Source organism: Euprymna scolopes, chromosome 14 (assembly GCF_053919585.1).
Source record: "Euprymna scolopes isolate OS-2025 chromosome 14, ASM5391958v1, whole genome shotgun sequence".
Lineage (NCBI taxonomy): Eukaryota > Metazoa > Mollusca > Cephalopoda > Sepiida > Sepiolidae > Euprymna > Euprymna scolopes.
This window is the reverse complement of record NC_136495.1, coordinates 113,786,097-113,812,130: the sequence shown is the minus strand read 5'-3', so window position 1 is coordinate 113,812,130 and position 26,034 is coordinate 113,786,097. Positions and strand designations below refer to the sequence as shown.

The following is a 26,034-nucleotide window of genomic DNA, read 5'->3' as shown; positions in this document are numbered from 1 at the left end:
CGACGTGTCCTGTAATCAGCTACGTCACCGGAACTGACAGGTTAAAAAAAGATTAGAGCAGAGATTTTGAGTTTGGTCACTAAAGTGTGCAGACGTGTTCCAAAAAGGCCGGGAAGCGAGGCTAGACAAACACAGCATGGACACACGTAGCAGAAAACACTGAATAAAGTCCTTCTCTTGTGTTTCACAAAGAAGAAAAATTAGGTATGTTTTAATCGTCTTATTGTGTCAGTGTAGTGGACGGTATGAAGCATAATTCTTCTTCCATGTATCATTCCCTGCTATATAACAGTGCTAAACATAATATATGTAACAGTGCTAAACATAATATATGTAACAGTGCTAAACATAATATATGTCACAGTACTAAACATAAGTAAACATTTTTAACGCAACGCCCCGTTCAGTCGAAAGATAACATATAACAGTTGCGCGTGTAATTGTGAGGCAAGTGTTGTAAACCACACCTGTTTTGAATCGACACTGCTTTGAGAACAGTGACAAAGAGAAATCCGGGACGACTGGAAACAATGCGGAAAGCATATAGTCACCCAGTTTAGTACTGACTAGGCTTTACTTCGGTACGTGATTCATGCATATTTATCTTCAGTGTGGCTAGACTAGTAACTATCTCAACCCAGGATTGAAACTTGACAGCTTCTAACCGTTACTCTATTTGTCTGCTGCTAAGATGGGTACGCGAAATTACAATTTTCAAAGATTGTTCAAAGGCTTAAGCTCTATTTGTCTACACAAAAAACATTGCATTATACGCTAGAGATAATTTGTTATGTCGTTCCCCAAAATGTTCAACCCAAGATAAGGAGAATTTGTAGTCATTCACAAACATACTGTTTCGTTGCATCACAGCTCTTCAATGCGGCTAGTCAATATTCCAAATTTCAAGATGTTGACCATCTTACAATTCATTCTTTTAAGTACATTGACATGTACAATCCTTGACAGCACCATCAACGTACTTAAAGGAATAAATTGTAAGATGGCCAACATCTTGAAATTTGGAATATAGACTTTTGTCATTTTTTTGTTATATGCTTTTTGAGCTTCATGAATTAAGGATTGGTACAAATAAAATAAATTAAATATTAAAAAAAACCTCAACATATTCCCCACCCCCATATATATATATATATATATATATATATATATATATATATATATATATAATTCCCCACCCCCATATATATATATATATATATATATATATATATATATATATATATATATATATATATATGAATTAAGGATTGGTACAAATAAAAGAAATGAAATATTAAAAAAAAACCCAACATATTCCCCCCATATATATATATATATATATATATATATATATATATATATATATATATATATATATATATATATATATATATATATATATATAAGAACATTTCTAATTATATAAAAGATAATAACTTAAAGTTCTCCGTGTGGCGGAGAGGTTACTTGACTAAGTCTTTTGAATCGTATATTTGTCATTTTCATAATTCACTTGTGCTATTTCTGACTTATAGGTCGTCGCCAATTACTTAGGCGACAAGCCATATTATGACCCGGTTCCGAATGTGGAAGTCCATTGGCCAGGGAACTATGGAAGGCCACCACCGAACGAGCCTCGATGTGGATTTAGAGGAGAGAAAGCAATTTGTATTAAAGCTGGTAATTCTATCCAATATAATCTCTGTCTTTAAAAACTTACGTGTGTGTCTATGTTTATATATTTTTTTAAGTATGGGATTCACCCCTAAACTAATTAACCGATCATTATGACTTTTGGAACATGTCTGTTAAGCATAAGGGTGAGTAATGTGGGTTATTTTAGTAATTACTTATTTTTGTTATCTTCTTCCACGACGAGATGATGTGTGGTCAGAAAGTAGGATTTGAAAAGTCAGCGCCATAGTAAAAGAGCATTCTGGCCATTAAAAAAGCCTGGGCAGCCCCGTCGGCATTCCCTGGCAGGGGTGCTTTAGGCGATTAGTAATAATCTAATACTTTATCAGATAAAGTAAAGCGTAGGAGTGTGAACACCCTAGAATTGCACAGGACTAAAAGCATCCATCAGTCAACAGGAAACGCACCATCTCAATAATAGCTCAGAGTCTGTTGACTTTGTTACCGAAGGAAAACCTCTGACTGAGGTTACATTTGGTTTTATGCAAAAGGAACAAAGATAAGCTGAAAGTCCTTCATAAAAATTCAGATATCTCCAATTTTTGTGCGATCTTAATAACAGGTATATAAGTAATTGTCGCGTTTGCAGCTTCTTTGGAGAATTTTAAAGTGTTTTAGGATGCATAATATTGCCACAACATCACATTCGAAAAATCACATATTTTAGATTTTTATAGAATATGACTTATAGTCATTAAAACCAATTAAGCAAGATTCCCTGAATTCCAATTTGTTCTTAAGACATTTTAAGCTTAAGCCTCTAAGTTCAGACATTTTCTAAAATTATGAATTATCTAATTGATTTTGGAATACAGATTTTAACTCATTTTATCTTGATTTGGATCGTTTAACCCTTTCAACTCTGCAAGCCGATATATCGGCCCTAGAAACATAGCTAAATATAGCTAATATATCAGCCCTAGAAACATAGCTAAATATAGCTAATATATCAGCCCTAGAAACATAGCTAAATATAGCTAATATATCAGCCCTAGAAACATAGCTAAAAGACGATATGGCCGCTATTTCGACCTTCTAATAACACGTCGTCAAATAATTTTGCTAATTGTCTATTGTCTTTTTGGTTAATTATTGCGTGTTTGGGTCCGGGTTAAAGGGTTAAATTGTTAAATGAAAATACAAAATCGTTAATAAGGGAAGGAAAAGGGACGTGTGTTAAGAGCGGGCTTCTAAATAATAACGTTATTATTTCAGCATAGTACCCTTTTAGTTATCAACCCTTCCAATCCTGCACGGTCGATGTATCGGCCCTAGCAACAGAGATAAAAAGACATGGCCGATATTTCGGCATTCTAATAATACGTTATCAAATAATTCTGTTAATCGACTATTGTCTTTTTTGACTGATTATTGTTTAATTGGGTCATGGTTCAAAGAGTTAAGAAGACCTCAAAGTGGTGAAAAACTGTTTAATTTGGCGAATTCATTTTACTTGTCCTGGGATAAGTGTTCTTGCAGTTTTGTCGCAGCAAAAAAAAAAAAAAGGCTCCTTCAAGCTTGACAGACTATGGAGATCCACCGAGAGGTGCATGCGCATTAAATTTTTGTGGCAAGAGGTGCACAATCTCAAACTACACCTCTACTGAGTCAACATTGTCAAATACCAGTGGCAAGTGGAGTGTGTACATATAGATGTCCACAAAACCTCTCATTATTTTATATCTCCCGTCTTTTGGAAATAGGGTGCGATTATGAATATCTCCAGTATCAAATAATAATTATACACTGTGAAATTTACTTTATGTATGAAAATCAAAGAGGGAAGATATAACATGAGAAATATTTGGAATCAAATCTCCTCTTGCTGTTATTTCAGATCATTTGAAACCATAGCAGCAAGTTTTAGTCTCCCCCTTCATCAAGGCCAGTGGTTTTGGGGAATATAAGATATTTTGTAATTCATATGCAAAACTGGGAAAACAAATGACTATGATTAAAACATTGATAAAGGTGCAGTATCTTTCCACCCTAAAAAAAATATGTGACTTGTTGAGTCCGATTAGATTGTTTGAATGAGAAGTTAGTTTGTAAAGTCAGTCAACTATAAAAAAGAAAAAAGAAAAACAAGACACATTACGTTTTTTGTTTGCTCTCTTTCTTTCTTTCTTTCTTTCTTTCTTTCTCTCTTTCTACTGTATTTATCGCTATAGTTATATGTGGGTTAAATAGTATTAATGGAGTTTTGGTCTGAATGAGTAATGATTACAAAAAGAGAATTTTTAAAGTGTAATCATCTTTTTTTATGGAAATCGCCCCAGACAAGGCATGGAGCCATTTGACGTAAGGAGCTAACAAGAACGAAAGGTGATTATTGCAGAGACAGGGGGGGTGCTATTGAACCATGTTTTTTTGAAAAAGATCAAGGTGGAAGGAAAACAGTCAAGCCTGAAATTACTGGAAAGAAGCTACTGAAATAGGAAATTAAATTATAACGAGGTATATGAATAGCAAATCAGCGAACGTCATTAGACCAACGGATCAAATGGACTTCAGGAAAGGAATCAGTTAATTTTGAAGAATACATGCCATAATATTAATGCAACAAATAATATATATTTCAGCGTATAAGACGACTCTTAGTATACCACATATTTCGGCGTATAAGACGACCCTTAATTTTGAAGAATACATGCCATTAGTATACCACATATTTCGGCGTATAAGACGACCCTTAATTTTGAAGAATACATGCCATTAATATACCATATATTTCGGCGTATAAGACGACCCTTCATTTTGGAGAATATATGCCATTAATATACCATATATTTCGGCGTATAAGACGACCCTTCATTTTGAAGAATACATGCCATTAATATACCATATATTTCGGCGTATAAGACGACCCTTAATTTTGGAGAATACATGCCATTAATATACCATATACTTCGGCGTATAAGACGACCCTTATTTTTGAAGAATACATGCCATTAATATACCATATATTTCGGCGTATAAGACGACCCTTCATTTTGAAAAATACATGCCATTTATATACCATATATTTCGGCGTATAAGACGACCCTTAAACTTGAAAAAAAATCACCTTTAAAAACCAGATTTCATAAGATACCGGGTGTTGCAATCTCTAGTCTAGGCTAAACAAACATGGTTTCGTGATTTAGCCGTCGTCTTATACAACCAATATATAATAAATTTACTAGAATTTGCTCCGATTTTGTACCTCGCCTTATCTGAGGGTCGCCTTATACGCCGAAATATACAGCATATAAGAGCCTGAGACTAGCAACATCACATATGTGTGTGCATGAGAAAGGGGGCGCAGAGAAGAAAAAAATAATTACGGTTATACTTCTGAACCTTACCACGAACCCTCAAATGGGACATAGATTCACCATCCAAATAAAGCAACAGTACTCCACATAAATCAATCAAAATCATTGTTACTCTAAACAGTGTGTGAAAAGTTAAGAAATGTTTAAACTCTGATTAGACGATTTTTCACTTATTGAATGTTGTCTTCATTTTTACAACTGCTTCAGAGTATACTTGTACTGCGGAAATTTTGTTTTTGTGCCAAGTTGATTTAAAAATCAGATCTTTTGATAAAATCGTGTTGGAAGTATCAATGTGAGATAGATTTTTAACTACAATCATATTTTTAATGCTGTGAAAGTTGTAGGAGCTGTCTCCCTTTAACAGCTCCAGATTTCTGCTTATTTTTCAGTGATTTAAGGGCTTAGGTAACTTGGAGTTTCTCCCCTAGTGTTACAAAAAAAAAGGGTTCTCTTTTCTTGTAAGACGAACTTTAGATAAGTGTAAAATCAGATTAGGATAGACCGAGATTCGAACCTTGTAAGCAAGGTTCAGAAATAGAGTCAGAAAATAGAATGTTAGAATTTCGCATTGTTCAATTTCATATAAAATAGTTTAAATGCGTTTGTTTGTAAAAAGAATTTAATTGTTCAGTTCTTTTTATGAAAACTGAATTAAAATAAGGTCAGCTAGAAAATAATGAACAATGCAATTTAGAAATATATTGAAAATAGGTTAGGTTGAAAAATAGGTTACTGAGAATTCTTTGTCTGCAGAAATGGTTCGGGAACATGTGCCGAACCACGTATGTTTAGGCAATGTGAGTCGATCACGTTTTGAAACCATACATGACGTCATAGCAGAAAAGGAATTTCTCAATATAGGAGCTAGTCAGTCGAGGATAAGGGGCAGTCAGGCAGCAGAGTCCGGATCGGAGTCAGCAGAGTCGGGGGGACAGAGCTGACATAATCAGAGGAGAGTCCCTTTAGAAGCGAAGGGAGAACGTTTAATCATGTAGATCAACTTTGAATTCTTTGACATCATCATCATTCGACTGTCATATTTTTGTAACTGTCGTCTTCGTGTCGTCATTCAACAATTAAAGGTAATTTGTAATCATCTTTAATGAACTTTGTATAACCCATCCAAGTAATGTGTCCCCCTCTCCATCATAAGTAATGGCTGTCCCCCCTGTGTTAAAAAAAACTGATCACCCCTCTCTCCTCGCAATATATGTTATAAGAAACACTTCAGAACTGTATAAATGTCTTCTATCTCTCCCTCATCACCATTGTATATATGTACCCGTCTCTCCCCAATATGATCACCGGCCAGACACATATATCTAACACGTCTGCTTTATGCTCACGTGTAATTTAAGCGTTTAGTAACTCGGAGTTATCTCCCTTTGAATGGTTAGAAAAGCAAGTGTATGACGTGTGCTCTCTCTCTCTCTTCGTGTGTGTCGTTATGTGAATAAACAGACGTGTTCTCTGCGTCTGTATGTGTGTGAGGCTAAAACATGTTAAGTGTTAATTGATTTATTTTCTTTTGTCAACCGTTGATATGACTTTCCGTATGAGTTTTATTTCAAAGAAGAAAGGTATGTTTTCTTTCTTTAATTTATAATTAACTAACAAAGGTTATTAATTAACATATAAATCGATCACAATTTTGTAGCATTATCAGCTGGTTTTTATCAACACATATTCTAAAATTGATAATTACGTATCTTCTGTGTGAAAGAGACTGCATGGAAGAAGAAAAAGGGACCCACATCCCACTAGATGTCTAAATCAGTCTTATAATCTGTCAACGCGAGAAAGGGCACCTTAAGCGGCATCTCCCCTAGATGTAACAACAGTACTTCGTCTTATGTCGTATTTGAAAGACACAAATGTTTCATACTAGCATGGCTACCCAGCGTTGCCTGCGGGCATGGAAAACAAAATAGAAGGGATTAAAAGGTGTATATAACACCTGTATTTTTAAACTCCCCTCTCTATAGCTCACCAATCCAAATTTTTTTGCTGATCAGAGACCTTATCTTTTTAATAGATAAACTCATATTAATATTACTTATACTGTTTTAGATTTTAGAACAATTCATTTCAAAATGGGTAAAGTAAAATGATCTTACCTTAAGCACAACAGATTATTCACAAATGCAAATTTTTGCTGATCGGAGATCTCATTTCTTTTTTAAATAGATAAATTCATACTAATAGGACTTGTAGTGTTTTAGATTTTGGAACAATTCATTTTAAAATGGGTAAACTCAAAATTATATAAACCGAAAAACAAGACTTCATCTAATAATTATATATGGTTAGTTTTTGTCCATTTTTTATCTCCTTACACCAAGTAGCTTCATGCCGTGTCTAGAGTGATTTCCATAAAAACATTCAGCTTTATAAATAGACTCATATTTATTAGTGTTATGACCTTATTTTTCTTTTTCGCCGCAGAAAGCCTTCCAAGTTACGTCATCGCATTATTGGTACTGTGTTTCATCGGACTTTTCGGAATGATCATTGGTCTTTTTGTCAACAGGTCAGAAAACTTGCACCTTTTTTCTTTAATACGTATGCAAATTCATGCTTATAAAATTATCTCTTAACATGATATATTACGTTTATATATACTGGCAGAACCTGTGGAAATTCCACAGCGGACTCTTTCATATGTAATATATTGATGTTGGCATTCTGTAGATGTTCAGTGTAAATGGAGACGCTCTGATATTATTGTAGATATTTTGTTAAAATTGCAAAAGTATGTACCTAAGCTAGCAGGGACACCGGGCATAGCCCAGTCATAAAATACGCTTAAATACAATATATTAATTCATGCAGATTTCATATATATATATATATATATATATATATATATATATATATATATATATATATACATTTCACACATATATATTATTATAGAGTCATTTTTCTATCAATTCTTACACATTATAAAGCTGTGATTAAAAAAAATATTCATATATATATATAACTTGAGTTCCTTCAGCTATAATGGAAGCCGAAACCAAAACTTATGACGAGTTCTTGGTAAATTTATTTATTACAAGAAATGGAAGATCATAACAAGTAAATGACAGTCACTCGAAAGGAAAAAGATGTAAGCATGACACAAAAATAATACACACGGTATCGTATTAATAATAATAATAATAATAATAATAATAATAATTTTAATAATAATAATAATAATTTTAATAATAATAATAATAATTTTAATAATAATAATAATTATTTTAATAATAATAATAATTTTAATAATAATAATAATTTTAATAATAATAATAATAATTTTAATAATAATAATAATAATAATAATAATAATAATAATAATAATAATAATAATAATAATAATTTTAATAATAATAATAATGAAACTCCAAAATATAATGTACCCACAATAAAAGCATAAAACTTTCTATTATTGCCCCCCTTCATATATTTTATACATATTTTTACTAGTTGGTTGATTTTTTTGTTCTACGGTATATCAAACCATTTTGGGTCATTTGATGGCGAATCGAATTTTATAAAAGTTTAGCAAAAAAGTAAAAAGCGATTTCAACAAGTTCATATACTTCAGATATTAATATTAACAGATTTATATATCTAATGAATTCATATATTTAAAAATTCATAAATTTAACAAATTATAAATTTTCAGTAAATACATTTTATAAACAATTATAATTTAGGTTCTGTGAGTTATCTAAAAGTCAAATCCAGCCTATATACGTCGTGTGCATATATATATATATATATATATATATATATATATATATATATATATATATATATATATATATATAGGGTGACCCCCCCCTCCAAACGGGTCCCAACTCTAATTAGGCCCCGTTTCTTAATGTTTTGTTCGAATGAAATGAAACTTTGGTCATAACTAGTTTATTATATTCAAAACATCACATCAAAATACTAGGGTCTTTGGCCTTTTTTCTCCGTTCTACAACATATGTTCTAGATGGCCTCCATTTAGCTTTTGTTTTTTGGGTCACCTTGTATATATATCAGAATCAGAGGGAGTATGGGGAGGAAAAGAATAACACAAGGTAAGAATACAAATGCAAATTTTACAGACGAAAACAAGAAAACTAATTATTGCAGAATGTACAAAATTAAAAATAGGATACGAAAACTTGTGAGATGTAAAGGTTAAAAAGCAAAAAATACAGTAAAAAAACTTGTGAGATGTAAAGGTTAAAAAAGCAAAAAAATACAGTAAAATAAAAAGTATAATTAAAAAAATAGTGTTGACAAGACTAACATAATAATTCCAGCAAATAAATAATAAAACAATGAACAATAAAGTATAAACTTCGAAACATATAATAAATTCAGTTTGAGTGAACTAAATAAAAATGATAAAAAGGCAACGAAGACAATTCTTATAACATAAAATCATTAACCTTAAGAATATGTGAAAAATGAATATTCAAGGTAAAGTAGAAAGATATACACCACTTAACCCGCGGTTTTTGTTGAAAGATCATAAACTTAACCCTAAACCCAGCATAAAATTAATTGCACCATATGTTTTTGATTTAGGTAATATTAGTAAAATATATTGGACAGGATTATACCTACTTTAAAATCTAAAATACAACAAAACCTTTGGATTTCTTCTGGTGAGGTTATGTTTGATATTGACTCATATTATTCATCTATAACTCCTGAACTCTTTGAAAAAGCAATAAAATTGGCAGAAAACGAAACAATTGTAACTAGATTAGAAATAAAAATGATAAAACTAGCGAGAAAAACCTTAATAAGATACGATAATGTATTATAGACGAGAAAGGATAAAGAAAACCACTTTGATGTTACGATGGGATATCCAGACCCTGTGTAACGGACTTAGTAGGTCTGTACATACTAAAGGAGACGAAGAAAAAATACCGGGCTTAAATAGAGAGATATATAGAGATGATGCATTATTTTTAGTTAATTCAAGCGATCGAATAATAGAAAAAAACATTTTTTTGGAAATATCCCTAAACCTTAACAATAATTCTTATGAACCGTATCAAAAATCGAGGCAAACACTATTCTTTATAGACTATAAATCTAATCACACTAAAAGTATGAAAAAAGCAATCATCCCAGTATATCAAAAAGAATATATTCGATAAAAATAAGGGTTACCACAACGATACATTGAGCAGGATATCAACGAATGATCAAATACATAATGGAGATGGATAATAAAGATAGTAGGATAACATACACAATATCATATAACATGGCGATGAAGGGAAAAAGAAATCTAGGGAATAAAATAGGTATGAAAATAAAGATAAGAATAAAAAGAATGAAATTAAAAAGCATATAATAGTAATGGTGGAGTTATGAAGAACAGAAACAGACACAAAAAGCAAGACTGGTTTAATCCACCTTTCAGTGAAAATATACAAAATAATATCCCTAAAGAATTTTACAAAATAATTGATAAAAACTTCCCCTCAGACAATAAATTAAGTAAAATAATTAAGATGAACACAGTCAAACTTTCATTCTAAACCACCACAAATTTAAGTAAAACTAAAATAAGTTCAAATGATCGTAAAATTAACAAATTGGTGAATAACAATAAGATTGAACCAGGGGAATTAAATATTGAAAAAATGTAACTGTAGAATACCTAACGAATGCCCATCGGAAGGCAATTGTTTAATTTCTAAAATTGTATACAAATGTGAAGTTAATGTGTATAATAGTAAAAAGATATACATAGTGGGAACTAAATGTAATTTTAAGGAGAGATACAAAAACCATATTGCATCCTTTAACATTTGACAAGAGAAAGAACTAAATTGATAAGGAGAGAAATAAGGATACGACAAGAATAAATATTAAAAATAAGAAGAGAAACACAACTGCATAAGGGGATTGGGTTAGAGAACTACGTAAGAATAAAATAGAATTTAAATTAAAATGGCCAATAGTAGATAAAGCTAGAAAATATAAACCTAGCAAATAAAAAATGTAATTTATGTTTACTTGAGTATACCACATAGTGAACTCTAAAGAAGAAAATTTAAACAAAATGTTTGATTAATTTTATTTATTGCAGACGGTTATCCTCATCTTTTATTAGTTGTTTCACGACGTTTCGACCAACTATTCCTCTGGCCTTCGTCAGTTCGTTTAGTCCGCAACAAATAAATTAATAAATAATACTCATCTCAATGAATTCCAATTAAAAAATAATAAAATGTTTGATGTTATACAAATCTGTCTACAGAGAAACAGATTCCTATTACCACGCCTAAGACCTGACTAAAGTAACATGAATATAAAAAAATAATTAAGGAATATGTTGTGAGTAAAATATAAGTGTAGTAAGTGAATTTTAAATTTGATACAAGAGATTTAAGGATTTAAGATGGTGCAATAAATAAAGTAGTAGGTTGCTAACTTAACATATAGAAAATAAATTAAATATAATCTAAATAAGGGAAATAGAATTAAACTTAAAATTTAATAATCGTTATTGGTAATAAACTAACACTCGAGAAATTTCAGTAGCAACAGCCAAAAGAAAACAAAAATTAATTAATTGCAAAGTATTCAGATGGATTAAAAAAGACTAAATAAGAATATACGTTTGAAATAAACTACGTCATAAATTTAACATAGATTGCTATAAAGCGAATAATGGGAGAACTACAAGTTTAAAATTAAGCATAAGAGATTAATAAAGACAAAAAAGACAAATTAAGCATAGGAGATTAATAAAGACAAAAAAAAGACAAATTAAGCATAGGAGATTAATAAAGACAAAAAAGACAAATTAAGCATAGGAGATTAATAAAGACAAAAAAGACAAATTAAGCATGGGAGATTAATAAAGAAAAAAAAGACAGATTAAGTATAGGAGATTAATAAAGACAAAAAAAAAAGACAAATTAAAGCATAGGAGATTAATAAAGAAAAAAAAGACAAATTAAGCATAGGAGATTAATAAAGACAAAAAAAGACAAATTAAGTATAGGAGATTAATAAAGACAAAAAAGACAAATTAAAGCATAGGAGATTAATAAAGAAAAAAAAGACAGATTAAGTATAGGAGATTAATAAAGACAAAAAAAAAGACAAATTAAAGCATAGGAGATTAATAAAGACAAAAAAAGAAAAAATTAAGTATAGGAGATTAATAAAGACAAAAAAAAGACAAATTTCATAAAAGATCATAACAAGTAAATGACAGTCACTCGAAAGAAAAAAGATGTAAGCATGACACAAAAATAATACACACGGTATCGTATTAATAATAATAATAATAATAATAATAATAATAATAATAATAATAATAATAATAATAATAATAATTTTAATAATAATAATAATTTTAATAATAATAATAATAATAATAATTTTAATAATAATAATAATTATTTTAATAATAATAATAATTTTAATAATAATAATAATTTTAATAATAATAATAATAATTTTAATAATAATAATAATAATAATAATAATAATAATAATAATAATAATAATAATAATAATTTTAATAATAATAATAATGAAACTCCAAAATATAATGTACCCACAATAAAAGCATAAAACTTTCTATTATTGCCCCCCTTCATATATTTTATACATATTTTTACTAGTTGGTTGATTTTTTTGTTCTACGGTATATCAAACCATTTTGGGTCATTTGATGGCGAATCGAATTTTATAAAAGTTTAGCAAAAAAGTAAAAAGCGATTTCAACAAGTTCATATACTTCAGAAATCAATACATTTAACAGATTTATATATCTAATGAATTCATATATTTAAAAATTCATATATTTAACAAATTATAAATTTTCAGTAAATGCATTTTATAAACAATTATAATTTAGGTTCTGTGAGTTATCTAAAAGTCAAATCCAGCCTATATCCGTCGTGTGCATATATATATATATATATATATATATATATATATATATATATATATATATATATATATATATATATATATATATATATATATATAGGGTGACCCCCCCCAAAACGGGTCCCAACTCTAATTAGGCCCCGTTTCTTAGTCTTAGTGTCTTGTCCGAATGAAATGAAACTTTGGCCATAACTACTTTATTATATTCAAAACATAACATCAAAACACTAGTGTATTTGGCTTTTTTTTCTCCGTTCTACAGCATATGTTCTAGATGACCTCCAGTTAGCTTTTGTTTTTTTTGGGTTCACCCTGTATATATATATATATATATATATATATATATATATATATATATATATATATATTATTATTATTATTATTATTATTATTATTATTATTTCCTTTAAGGGGAATGTCTTTACATATTGTTCTATTGTTAAAGTGTTTTTTATTTAATAAGTCTTTGGCCTTTTTTCTCCGTTCTACAGCATATGTTCTAGATGACCTCCATTTAGCTTTTGTTTTTTGGGTCACCTTGTATATATATCAGAATCAGAGGGAGTATGGGGGAGGAAAAGAATAACACAAGGTAAGAATACAAATGGAAATTTTACAGACGAAAAGAAGAAAAATTATTGCAGAATGTACAAAATTAAAACAAGGATACGAAAACTTGTGAGATGTAAAGGTTTAAAAGCAAAAAATACAGCAAAAAAACTTGTGAGATGTAAAGGTTAAAAAGCAAAAAAATACAGTAAAATAAAAAGTATAATTAAAAAAAATAGTGTTGACACATAATAATTCCAGCAAATAAATAATAAGACAATGAACAATAACGTATAAACTTCGAAACATATAATAAATTCATTTTGAGTGAACTAAATAAAAATGATAAAAAAGCAACGAAGACAATTTTTATAACATAAAATCATTAACCTTAAGAATATGTGAAAAATGAATATTCAAGGTAAAGTAGAAAGATATACACCACTTAACCCACGGTTTTTGTTGAAAGATCATAAATCTAACCCTAAACCCAGCATAAAATTAATTGCACCATATGTTTTTGATTTAGGTAATATTAGTAAAATATATTGGACAGGATTATACCTACTTTAAAATCTAAAATCCAACAAAACCTTTGGATTTCTTCTGGTGAGGTTATGTTTGATATTGACTCATATTATTCATCTATAACTCCTGAACTCTTTGAAAAAGCAATAAAATTGGCAGAAAAATTGTAACTAGATTAGAAATAAAAATGATAAAACTAGCGAGAAAAACCTTAATAAGATACGATAATGTATTATAGACGAGAAAGGATAAAGAAAACCACTTTGATGTTACGATGGGATATCCAGACCCTGTGTAACGGACTTAGTAGGTCTGTACATACTAAAATAGACGAAGAAAAAATACCGGGCTTAAATAGAGATATATATATAGAGATGTTGCATTATTTTTAGTTAATTCAAGCGATCGAATAATAGAAAAAACATTTTTTGGAAATATCCCTAAACCTTAACAATAATTCTTATGAACCGTATCAAAAATCGAGGCAAACACTATTCTTTATAGAGTATAAATCTAATCACACTAAAAGTATGAAAAAAGCAATCATCCCAGTATATCAAAAAGAATATATTCGATAAAAATAAGGGTTACCACAACGATACATTGAGCAGGATATCAACGAATGATCAAATACATAATGGAGATGGATAATAAAGATAGTAGGATAACATACACAATATCATATAACATGGCGATGAAGGGAAAAAGAAATCTAGGGAATAAAATAGGTATGAAAATAAAGATAAGAATAAAAAGAATGAAATTAAAAAGCATATAATAGTAATGGTGGAGTTATGAAGAACAGAAACAGACACAAAAAGCAAGACTGGTTTAATCCACCTTTCAGTGAAAATATACAAAATAATATCCCTAAAGAATTTTACAAAATAATTGATAAAAACTTCCCCTCAGACAATAAATTAAGTAAAATAATTAAGATGAACACAGTTAAACTTTCATTCTAAACCACCACAAATTTAAGTAAAACTAAAATAAGTTCAAATGATCGTAAAATTAACAAATTGGTGAATAACAATAAGATTGAACCAGGGGAATTAAATATTGAAAAAATGTAACTGTAGAATACCTAACGAATGCCCATCGGAAGGCAATTGTTTAATTTCTAAAATTGTATACAAATGTGAAGTTAATGTGTATAATAGTAAAAAGATATACATAGTGGGAACTAAATGTAATTTTAAGGAGAGATACAAAAACCATATTGCATCCTTTAACATTTGACAAGAGAAAGAACTAAATTGATAAGGAGAGAAATAAGGATACGACAAGAATAAATATTAAAAATAAGAAGAGAAACACAACTGCATAAGGGGATTGGGTTAGAGAACTACGTAAGAATAAAATAGAATTTAAATTAAAATGGCCAATAGTAGATAAAGCTAGAAAATATAAACCTAGCAAATAAAAAATGTAATTTATGTTTACTTGAGTATACCACATAGTGAATTCTAAAGAAGAAAATTTAAACAAAATGTTTGATTAATTTTATTTATTGCAGACGGTTATCCTCATCTTTTATTAGTTGTTTCACGACGTTTCGACCAACTATTCCTCTGGCCTTCGTCAGTTCGTTTAGTCCGCAACAAATAAATTAATAAATAATACTCATCTCAATGAATTCCAATTAAAAAATAATAAAATGTTTGATGTTATACAAATCTGTCTACAGAGAAACAGATTCCTATTACCACGCCTAAGACCTGACTAAAGTAACATGAATATAAAAAAATAATTAAGGAATATGTTGTGAGTAAAATATAAGTGTAGTAAGTGAATTTTAAATTTGATACAACAGATTTAAGGATTTAAGATGGTGCAATAAATAAAGTAGTAGGTTGCTAACTTAACATATAGAAAATAAATTAAATATAATCTAAATAAGGGAAATAGAATTAAACTTAAAATTTAATAATCGTTATTGGTAATAAACTAACACTCGAGAAATTTCAGTAGCAACAGCCAAAAGAAAACAAAAATTAATTAATTGCAAAGTATTGAGATGGATTAAAATAGACTAAATAAGAATATACGTTTGAAATAAACTACGTCATAAATTTAACATAGATTGCTATAAAGCGAATAATGGGAGAACTACAAGTTTAAAATTAAGCATAAGAGATTAATAAAGACAAAAAAGACAAATTAAGCATAAGAGATTAATAAAGACAAAAAAAAAGACAAATTAAGCATAGGAGATTAATAAAGACAAAAAAAAAAAAGACAAATTAAGCATAGGAGATTAATAAAGACAAAAAAAGACAAATTAAGCATAGGAGATTAATAAAGACAAAAAAAGACAAATTAAGCATAGGAGATTAATAAAGACAAAAAAAGACAAATTAAGCATAGGAGATTAATAAAGACAAAAAAAGACAAATTAAGCATAAGAGATTAATAAAGACAAAAAAAGACAAATTAAGCATAAGAGATTAATAAAGACAAAAAAAGACAAATTAAGCATAGGAGATTAATAAAGACAAAAAAAGACAAATTAAGCATAGGAGATTAATAAAGACAAAAAAAAGACAAATTAAGCATAAGAGATTAATAAAGACAAAAAAAGACAAATTAAGCATAGGAGATTAATAAAGAAAAAAAAGACAGATTAAGCATAGGAGATTAATAAAGACAAAAAAAAGACAAATTAAGCATAGGAGATTAATAAAAAAAATAAGACAAATTAAGCATAGGAGATTAATAAAGACAAAAAAGACAAATTAAGCATAGGAGATTAATAAAGAAAAAATAAAAATAATCAAAAATATAAAGGAATTCCGATAAAAATTATGAATTTATAAATATGGACAAAATCAAGTTATTCCCTTTACACTTTTCGATATATTTAAGGATACGGGAATAGTAAAAATTAATATTTTATGTAGATACATAAAAATCATAATAATAATAAAAATAATATATATAAATTAAAAAAAAAAAGGAAAACAACCAAAAAATCAGTTAGCTATATCTGATTTTAAATTTGTTTCAACCCTACAAGCAGTAAAGAATTTTCAGATGAATATGCCGGCTGTCCGTTGTAGCTTTATTGAAGAACGATGATATTCATGCCGTCTTGGTGTTGCTCGCTCGAAGCAACACAAAACAACGTAAATTTTATCATTCTTCAGTTAAGCTACGAACGAAACAGAGTCTAGTCATCAAAATATTATCTACTATTTGCAGACCTGATGTTAAGGCAGGTTTAAAAGGCCATATTTGTCATCTCATGTATGACGAAATATCAATATCGCCGTCATCCATACCCGCGCGCACGCACGCACACACACACACACACACACACACATGTATATTTTCTTTATAGAAGATACTATACATCCCAAAATAAAAGAAAATAAAATCAAATATATAAAAAATAATATAACTTTTACATTTACGTGTATATATAGTGGAGTAAATGACGGTTTGCACTTAGCATAAAGCAAGATTCTCCCATAAAATATAGCTGACCGATTTTTTAATTGTGTATTCTTTTAATATTTAATCATGCTTTATTAATCACATATATACACGCATTATGATTTCCTACAGAGATTACTCTATCATTTACGGACCCGCACGCACGCGCACACACACACACACACACACACACACACACACACACACACACACACACACACACACACACACACACACACACACACACACACACATATATTTGTATATTTTATATTAGCAAGTCATTATATAAGCACATCTGATAGAACACGACAGAGTTATTCTTTTTTCCGATTTTTCTGGATATCTTTTCCGTTCGCTGAGCGGTCTTTTTTATTTCAGCTGGCGTGTGGTATAAAATAGCGCCCAAAAGTTGTTGTTCAGCAATTGATAGAAAGCGCGCGAGAAGAATATGGTTGTGCAACAATTTTTGTGCGCCATTTTATACAACATGCCAGCTGAAATAAAAAAGACTGCTCGGCGAATGGAAAAGATATCCAGAAAAATCGTATTCAATTAGACGTGCTTGAAATATATATATATATATATATGTGTGTGTGTGTGTGTGTGTAACTTTCTTTAACTATATACGTGTGTGACTGTGTATGTGTTCCTGTGTGTGTTTGTATGTGTGCGTGTGTGTAAGTCTGTGTACACCTCAATTATACTTGTGATTAAGAATTAAAAACAAAAATTTAATTCATTAATTAATTCGTCAGATGGATTAATGTTCGACTTTGCCGTAAATCTACACTTTCCCGAGTGCTTTACTCTAATTTTTGTTCCACTGTAATTTTTTTTTATTTAGACACATCCAAGAGAAAAGAAACATGAAAGCTATGGCCTGGAGGATCGACATTAGCGATATCAAATTCAATGGAAATAAAAAACGAAGCAACATCGATTTTAATACAAGTTTGGTAAGCTTACAATGTGAATCGCATTTGAATAATTTTTTTTTATATAGAACTTCTTTTCTCAGCGTTAATTTTTTGTCACTATTTATCAAGGCCAGGTGTCAGTCAATGATAAGGACTAATGTGATGAAACGAGTGTCAAGCCTGCTATCTCAGATTTAAACAATTATGAGAAAGAGACAATGTGGATATAAAACCTAAATGCTTAATAAACGTTTATGAAAAATTGGACATTTTCAAAATCGAACAACGTTCATTGTAAATATATGCATGTGCGCATGTGTTGGTGTTTGTATGTGCTGGTATGTATATGTTGGTATGTATATGTGTTGGTATGTGTATGTGTTTGCATGTGTATGTGTTCGTATATGTACGTGTTGGTATGTGTATGTGTTTGTATGTGCAAGTGTTTGTATGTGTATGTGTTGGTATGTTCATGCATTGAGTCACATATGAGATTTAAAGAAGGCAGGGAGTCTGTGATGGATGATGAGAGGTGTGGGAGGAAGGAAGTCAGAACACTAGAGTTGATTGGCCAAGTAAAGAATTTTATAGACAAGGACCGTCGTGTGTCTAAGTGATGTTTGATGTCAGTGTGGAAACTGTACACACAATTATTCGGAAGGAACTGAAGATGCGGAAACTTTGTGCAAAGTTTGTCCCAAGTGTGTAGTTCACAACTCCACCCTTGTCATAGACTATTTGATCAAGATGAGCATCAAGACAATTTCTCGCCCTTTCTATAGCCTAGACCTATGTATAAAGTCAACAGTAGGTTCTTAACTAACGTTTTAACCCTCCCTCGCCCCAATAAATTAAAACCCCGGAACAGAACGCCCCATGTAATACCCTTTGCTCAATCCCTGCTTAGTACATACTCATCCGTCCTTTCGCCTTAAATCATCACCATAATACCCCTCCCAAAATTATACACCACTTCATAGTGCTGTTGTCATCTCGGTTGCATCTGTCAAAATGTCCCTTCATAGATAATAGACATCTTACACACTGATAAAATAGAATTACCACCCATCCACACTATACCCACCATAACCCTAAAACGTATACTACATACATTTAAGACTATGATAAAGACCCTATACGCCTTTCTACATTACACTCTATATAATACGCCTCTCCTATATCTAGAATTCGATAAAACTCCCCCAACATCATATATAATTTTACTTGATTTATTTCGTTCTTAATGAATCCAACGCTAGACGCCACATCCCCACTGTGTTACCTAGCATCTTCTCTACTCTTCTGATGAGAAGCATTAGGTTTTGAAATGCCTTGGCATAAAGAGTCCCTTCTATTCCCCAACTTAATTGTTTGAATTCCCTTATCGAATAAATGAACCAATCTATATTCTCCAATATATAGTTTTGTGACTTCATTTCCCATTTCTATTGTTCTCCTATGCATATACTAGCAAAAGTACCCGTCGTTGACTGGGTTCAAAAACAGCCTACAGAAAATGGACTCTGATTTATGAAAGTATGATAGGTTATGAAAAGGAAGGGTTGTAAAGAGATAGCTTCGAATTTGGGGTATCAAAACCAAAGCAAAATATGATGAAAGTAAAAAGAAAATAGATAAACCCCATAATTTATTATACCATACCTGTTCACACTGAAACACTTATCACAATATTCTGTGGATATATATATATAAAACCTTGTTAAACTTTGTGACATATTTCCATTCTATGGAGGTCAAGCACTTGAATGCACCAACATCATCTATCAGTTTAAATGCCCTTTGGGAGAATGTAACTCCTATAACAACAATGCAACTAATAATTACGTCGGACATACCGCTACCACATTATCCCGTCACCTTACCTGCCATAAGGTGTAATCTAGTGCCATATTCAAATACTTACATAAAATACATCACTGCTGCCCTCGAATTTCAGAGAAATTTTAGTCAACAACAGAAAAATACTACAACAAGAAACAAATACTAAGAAGCTAAAACTCCTCGAAGCTATTCATATAAAAAACGCAAAACTCTAATAGTTCCAACACACTTATATATATATATAGTCATTCACATGAGTACTGTTTCGCTGTTTCACAGCTCATCAGTGCGGCTAGACATGCAACTGCCTCAAGCCAGGATCGAAACCCAACCGCCAAAATGACAGTCAAGGCTTCTCACCATTGCGCTATATGGCTGTTGCTGTGTGGGTAATGAATTAACGATATTTTTACACACACATATATATATATATATATACGCTTATATATACGCTTATATTATACACATATATATATTATTATTATTTTATTATTATTATTATTATTATTATTATTATTATTATTATTATTGTTATATAAAAACTCCTTAACTAATGAACCACTCATAAATTTTTGAATATATAAATTTTGCAACCTTAAAATGATACATAAATAAAGTCCCAAACTGTAAACTTGTAGAAAAGAAAATTAAAAAAAAATCTTCCTATCCTCTCTGAGTGCTTTTTATCGAACGCACAAATCTGCATATTATTTCTAACTGAACTTTCTATTTAGTCAACGCAGATAGATCGTCCTCGCTCCTACAACTATTGTAGAAGTTTTCAGTAATTTTAATTATGGTCTTAGTCTTACATATACTAAGTGACAGTCTTCTCTAAGTATGATATTTTATTAAATTTTTTTTTTGATAAATTACTGTTTTAATCTTTTTTTTTTTGTTCAGGTGAGTTGCCAATCATCCAAATTTTCCATGATTTCCGACTGCCAGGTTTTCATTGAGACAGCGACATACAAGGTAAACGAAGCTCAACTATTTATTCATATTTCTTCTCACTTTTCGTCTTTTTTTGGTCTGTTTACATATCCTTGTTTTGTCTATGGCATTTAAAAACATTTTTTAAACAAAATCTCTCAATTTTAGGGAAGTCTTTCGTTATAAAAAATCACATCTCATGAGTTAATTTGATTGCATTGTTTAGTCTAATCACCTTTTTCGATTAATCTATTATATATTGCTATTAAATACCTATTGCTTCAAACCCTTTCTCACAACTGCTAATAAATCCCGAGCTGGCTTAAATTAAAAGTATTACATGATGGTTACTGATATAATGGACTGATCCAACACCCCTCAAATGAATGGACTGTTACGTCTATAAAAAGACAAGCAAACTCTCCTCACGTGGGAGACAGAATTTAGTACTAAGCTGTCAATGGACGCTTAGAAATGTGTGTACCTTTTTACCTAAATAAACCCTTTCTGTACAACCCCAGTAATGACTTGTTATTCATATAATCTACGATATAACAACTGGCGGCTAAGAATTCGAACGGAACTCACCGAAAAGCAGAAATAAAGACCATTGGTTCTAAAAATGAGTCTAGGTGTGATAAAAGAAAATATATTGAAATTAAAATTAATGGCTGTAATGTGAACTGTCTTCTAGATACGGGAAGCGACATAAGTATAATTGACGAAGTAACTTGGAAGAAAATTGGGTTTCCAAAGTTACAAAATACAAAAAAAAAAAATTGCCAGAAGTGTGTCTGGAAATAAACTAAAATTTAAGGGTGAATTTTTTACCAATGTGTCTCTAAAGGAGAATGCTGTGAAAACCAAGTTATATGTCGTACCGGGGAAAAATTCTAATTTGTTCGGTATAGACTTAATAATTCTTTTTAATTTATGGGGAAAACCCATTAGCTCATTTTGCAATAAAGTAAGTCTGGCGGGTTTAGAAAATTCTAAACTACCAGGAAAGTTTATTGACGAATTAAAAAAAGACTTTACAGAGGTATTCTCTGAAGGTTTGGGTTGCTGCACGAAAACGGAGGTGAAATTTGAACTAAAGGACGAAGCTAAACCAGTTTTCAAACCCAAAAGAAAGGTTCCATATTCAGCATTAGAAACTATAGAGAAAGAATTAAAGAGACTTCAAGATATTGGAGTAATAGAAAAGTTGACTACTCTGAATGGGCTTCACCCACGGTTTACGTTAAGAAGAAAAATAATAAAATCAGGGTATGCGCGGACTTTTCGACAGGTCTAAATGATTGTCTCAAGGAGCATAACTACCCGCTTCCTACCCCAGAGGAAATTTTTTCGAAGTTAAGCGGAGGAAAATTTTTTACAAAAATTGATCTGTCTGAAGCGTATTGGCAAGTAAAAGTCCAGGAAGATTGTGCTAAGTACCTGACATTAAATACCCATAAAGGACTATTTTCACTAAAACGTTTGCCTTTTGGTTTAAAAGTAGCCCCAAATTTGTTCCAGCAAATTATGGATACAATGCTAGCAGGTTTGGATTTTGCTATGGCTTATCTAGATGACATAAATGTAAAAATGTGAAAGAGCATAAAATCCACATTGGCAAAGTATTCGAGAGAATATCAAACTATGGATTGAAAGTGGCTCTCGAAAAATGTAATTTTGGGATGGACAAAATTGAATATTTGGGACAAGTGATTGATCGAAATGGTAGAAAACCTAATCCTAATAGGACTGAAGCAATCAAAAGCATGCCTAGACCAGAAAATATAGTGCAGCTACGGTCATTTGTGGGACTAACAAATTATTATAATTCTTATCCCAAATATGCATGAACTAAGAGCACCTTTAAACGAATTATTGAAAAAGAATAAAAAATGGCTCTGGACAAAAGAATGTGATGAAGCATTCCTAAAGATTAAAAAATGTCTGTCATCGGATTTAGCACTAGCTCACTACGATCCGAAAAAATAATTAATTGTAGCAGCAGATGCGAGCGAATACGGTTTAGGTGCTGTGCTACTACACAGACTCAAAGATGGATCGACTAAACCAATTATTCATGCCTCAAGGGTTTTGCTACCCGCAGAAAAAAATTATAGTCAGATAGAAAAAGAAGGTCTGGCAATTGTATACGCCATGAGGAAATTTCATAGGTTCATCCATGGAAGATTTTTTATCTTGGAAACGGACGACAAACCTTTGTTATCGATTTTTGGTTCCAAAAAAGGAGTTCCTACTCATACGGCTAATAGGTTACAAAGATGGAGCATGATTCTGTTAAACTACAATTTTAAAATGAAACACCTAGCATCCAGCAAAATTGTACACGCAGATGGTTTGTCCAGGTTGATCCCAAATAAAACTGAATTACTTGAAGAAACTGTTATAGCTGCACTAAAAGAAGAAAATGAACTAACAGATATATTAATAAATACTGTTAGGGAACTTCCGGTAAAACTTGAGGAAATAAAGAAAGCAGCAAGAACAGATGAATACATTACCAAGATAAAAAAAACAAGTGGGACAAAAAGAAAAGAAGAGGAAAGGATTAACAGTTTTTCCATTTTCAAAGTGCGATGAAACTCTAATGTACGCAGATAGAGTGGTAATACCTCAAGTATTACAGAAGAGAATTTTAAAAGAATTCCACATGGGACATCCTGGAATCTCCAGAATGAAAGCACTAATGAGAGCATATACGTACTGGCCTGGAATGGATCAGGACATAGAAAAACTGATAAAATTATGTAAGGGTTGCCAACTAGCAGCAAAAGCGCCGCCCACTAAGACACAACCTTGGCCTAAAACAGATATACCATGGACGCGGATCCATATAGATTACGCAGGACCTCTAAAAGGGTATTATTACCTGGTAATAGTAGATAGCATGTCGAAATGGCCAGAAATTTTTAAATTCAAACATCCTACAGCGGCAAACACAATAAAGGCGTTGGACGAGGTGTTTGGGCGTTTTGGCGTACCAAAAACAATTGTTAGTGATAATGGCACCATGTTCAAAGGTCAAGAATTTAAGATCTACTGTGAGTCACTGGCCATAGAGCATATCACAACACCAACTTTTAGCCCTTTATCTAACGGACAAGCTGAAAGATTTGTCGATACTTTTAAACGAGCGTTAAAAAAGAACGATAACATCGACACTGAAGAAAAAAGTCTTCAGAAATTTTTAGCAGTGTACAGGATAACGCCTAATCCCAATACAAATGCAAATTTATCCCCAGCGGAAATAATGTTTGCCAGAAAAGTGCGCTCTGTGTTCGACCGATTAATTCCGAGTAAAAAAGTAAAAAAAAGTGTAAAAGATAATGTACGATACAAGATATACAAAGACGGGGATAAAGTTTTTTTCAACAATTATCGGGCAGGGAAGAGTTTTTGGGAAGAAGGCATAATTTCAAAAAGAATTGGAAGAATGGTCTATATTATAAAAGGTCAGACATTTTCCCACACAAAACATATAAACAAACTCAGACCCCGATATATTGAAATAGTTAAAAACAATGAAGTACCGATGGAAGTACTGTATGATTTTTTTCACATAGAGCCTCCAAAAAAGGAAGCACCAGTAACTGAAAATACAAGTCACTCTCCAAAATAAAAAAAATTCGCAAACGCAAATTTTAAAGAGAAGTGAAAGAAAAAGAAAAAGAACTGAATTTTTTGGACAAAGTCAAAAAAGAAAAAAAATGGTGAAGCGAAATTCTAGGGAAGAATTTAGCTTGGGAGGAAGGTGATATAATGGACTGATCCAACACCCCTCAAATGAATGGACTGTTACGTCTATAAAACGACAAGCAAACTCTCCTCACGTGGGAGACAGAATTTAGTACTAAGCTGTCAATGGACGCTTAGAAATGTGTGTACCTTTTTACCTAAATAAACCCTTTCTGTACAACCCCAGTAATGACTTGTTATTCATATAATCTACGATATAACAACTGGCGGCTAAGAATTCGAACGGAACTCACCGAAAAGCAGAAATAAAGACCATTGGTTCTAAAAATGAGTCTAGGTGTGATAAAAGAAAATATATTGAAATTAAAATTAATGGCTGTAATGTGAACTGTCTTCTAGATACGGGAAGCGACATAAGTATAATTGACGAAGTAACTTGGAAGAAAATTGGGTTTCCAAAGTTACAAAATACAAAAAAAAAAAATTGCCAGAAGTGTGTCTGGAAATAAACTAAAATTTAAGGGTGAATTTTTTACCAATGTGTCTCTAAAGGAGAATGCTGTGAAAACCAAGTTATATGTCGTACCGGGGAAAAATTCTAATTTGTTCGGTATAGACTTAATAATTCTTTTTAATTTATGGGGAAAACCCATTAGCTCATTTTGCAATAAAGTAAGTCTGGCGGGTTTAGAAAATTCTAAACTACCAGGAAAGTTTATTGACGAATTAAAAAAAGACTTTACAGAGGTATTCTCTGAAGGTTTGGGTTGCTGCACGAAAACGGAGGTGAAATTTGAACTAAAGGACGAAGCTAAACCAGTTTTCAAACCCAAAAGAAAGGTTCCATATTCAGCATTAGAAACTATAGAGAAAGAATTAAAGAGACTTCAAGATATTGGAGTAATAGAAAAAGTTGACTACTCTGAATGGGCTTCACCCACGGTTTACGTTAAGAAGAAAAATAATAAAATCAGGGTATGCGCGGACTTTTCGACAGGTCTAAATGATTGTCTCAAGGAGCATAACTACCCGCTTCCTACCCCAGAGGAAATTTTTTCGAAGTTAAGCGGAGGAAATTTTTTTACAAAAATTGATCTGTCTGAAGCGTATTGGCAAGTAAAAGTCCAGGAAGATTGTGCTAAGTACCTGACATTAAATACCCATAAAGGACTATT

The 26,034-nt window shown here is 31.0% G+C and overlaps 1 protein-coding gene across 1 annotated transcript in view; it reads left to right on the top strand.

Moving 5' to 3' along the window:
- The window catches only part of LOC145292793 (atrial natriuretic peptide receptor 1-like), a 372,037-nt gene that overhangs the window by 43,243 nt on the left and 302,760 nt on the right, over positions 1-26,034 (top strand). The window contains exons 7-10 of the mRNA XM_080138832.1: positions 1,536-1,680; positions 7,461-7,545; positions 18,298-18,409; positions 21,116-21,187. Coding sequence (XP_079994958.1) covers positions 1,536-1,680; positions 7,461-7,545; positions 18,298-18,409; positions 21,116-21,187 — 414 coding nt within the window. The remainder of the gene's footprint in view (positions 1-1,535; positions 1,681-7,460; positions 7,546-18,297; positions 18,410-21,115; positions 21,188-26,034) is intronic.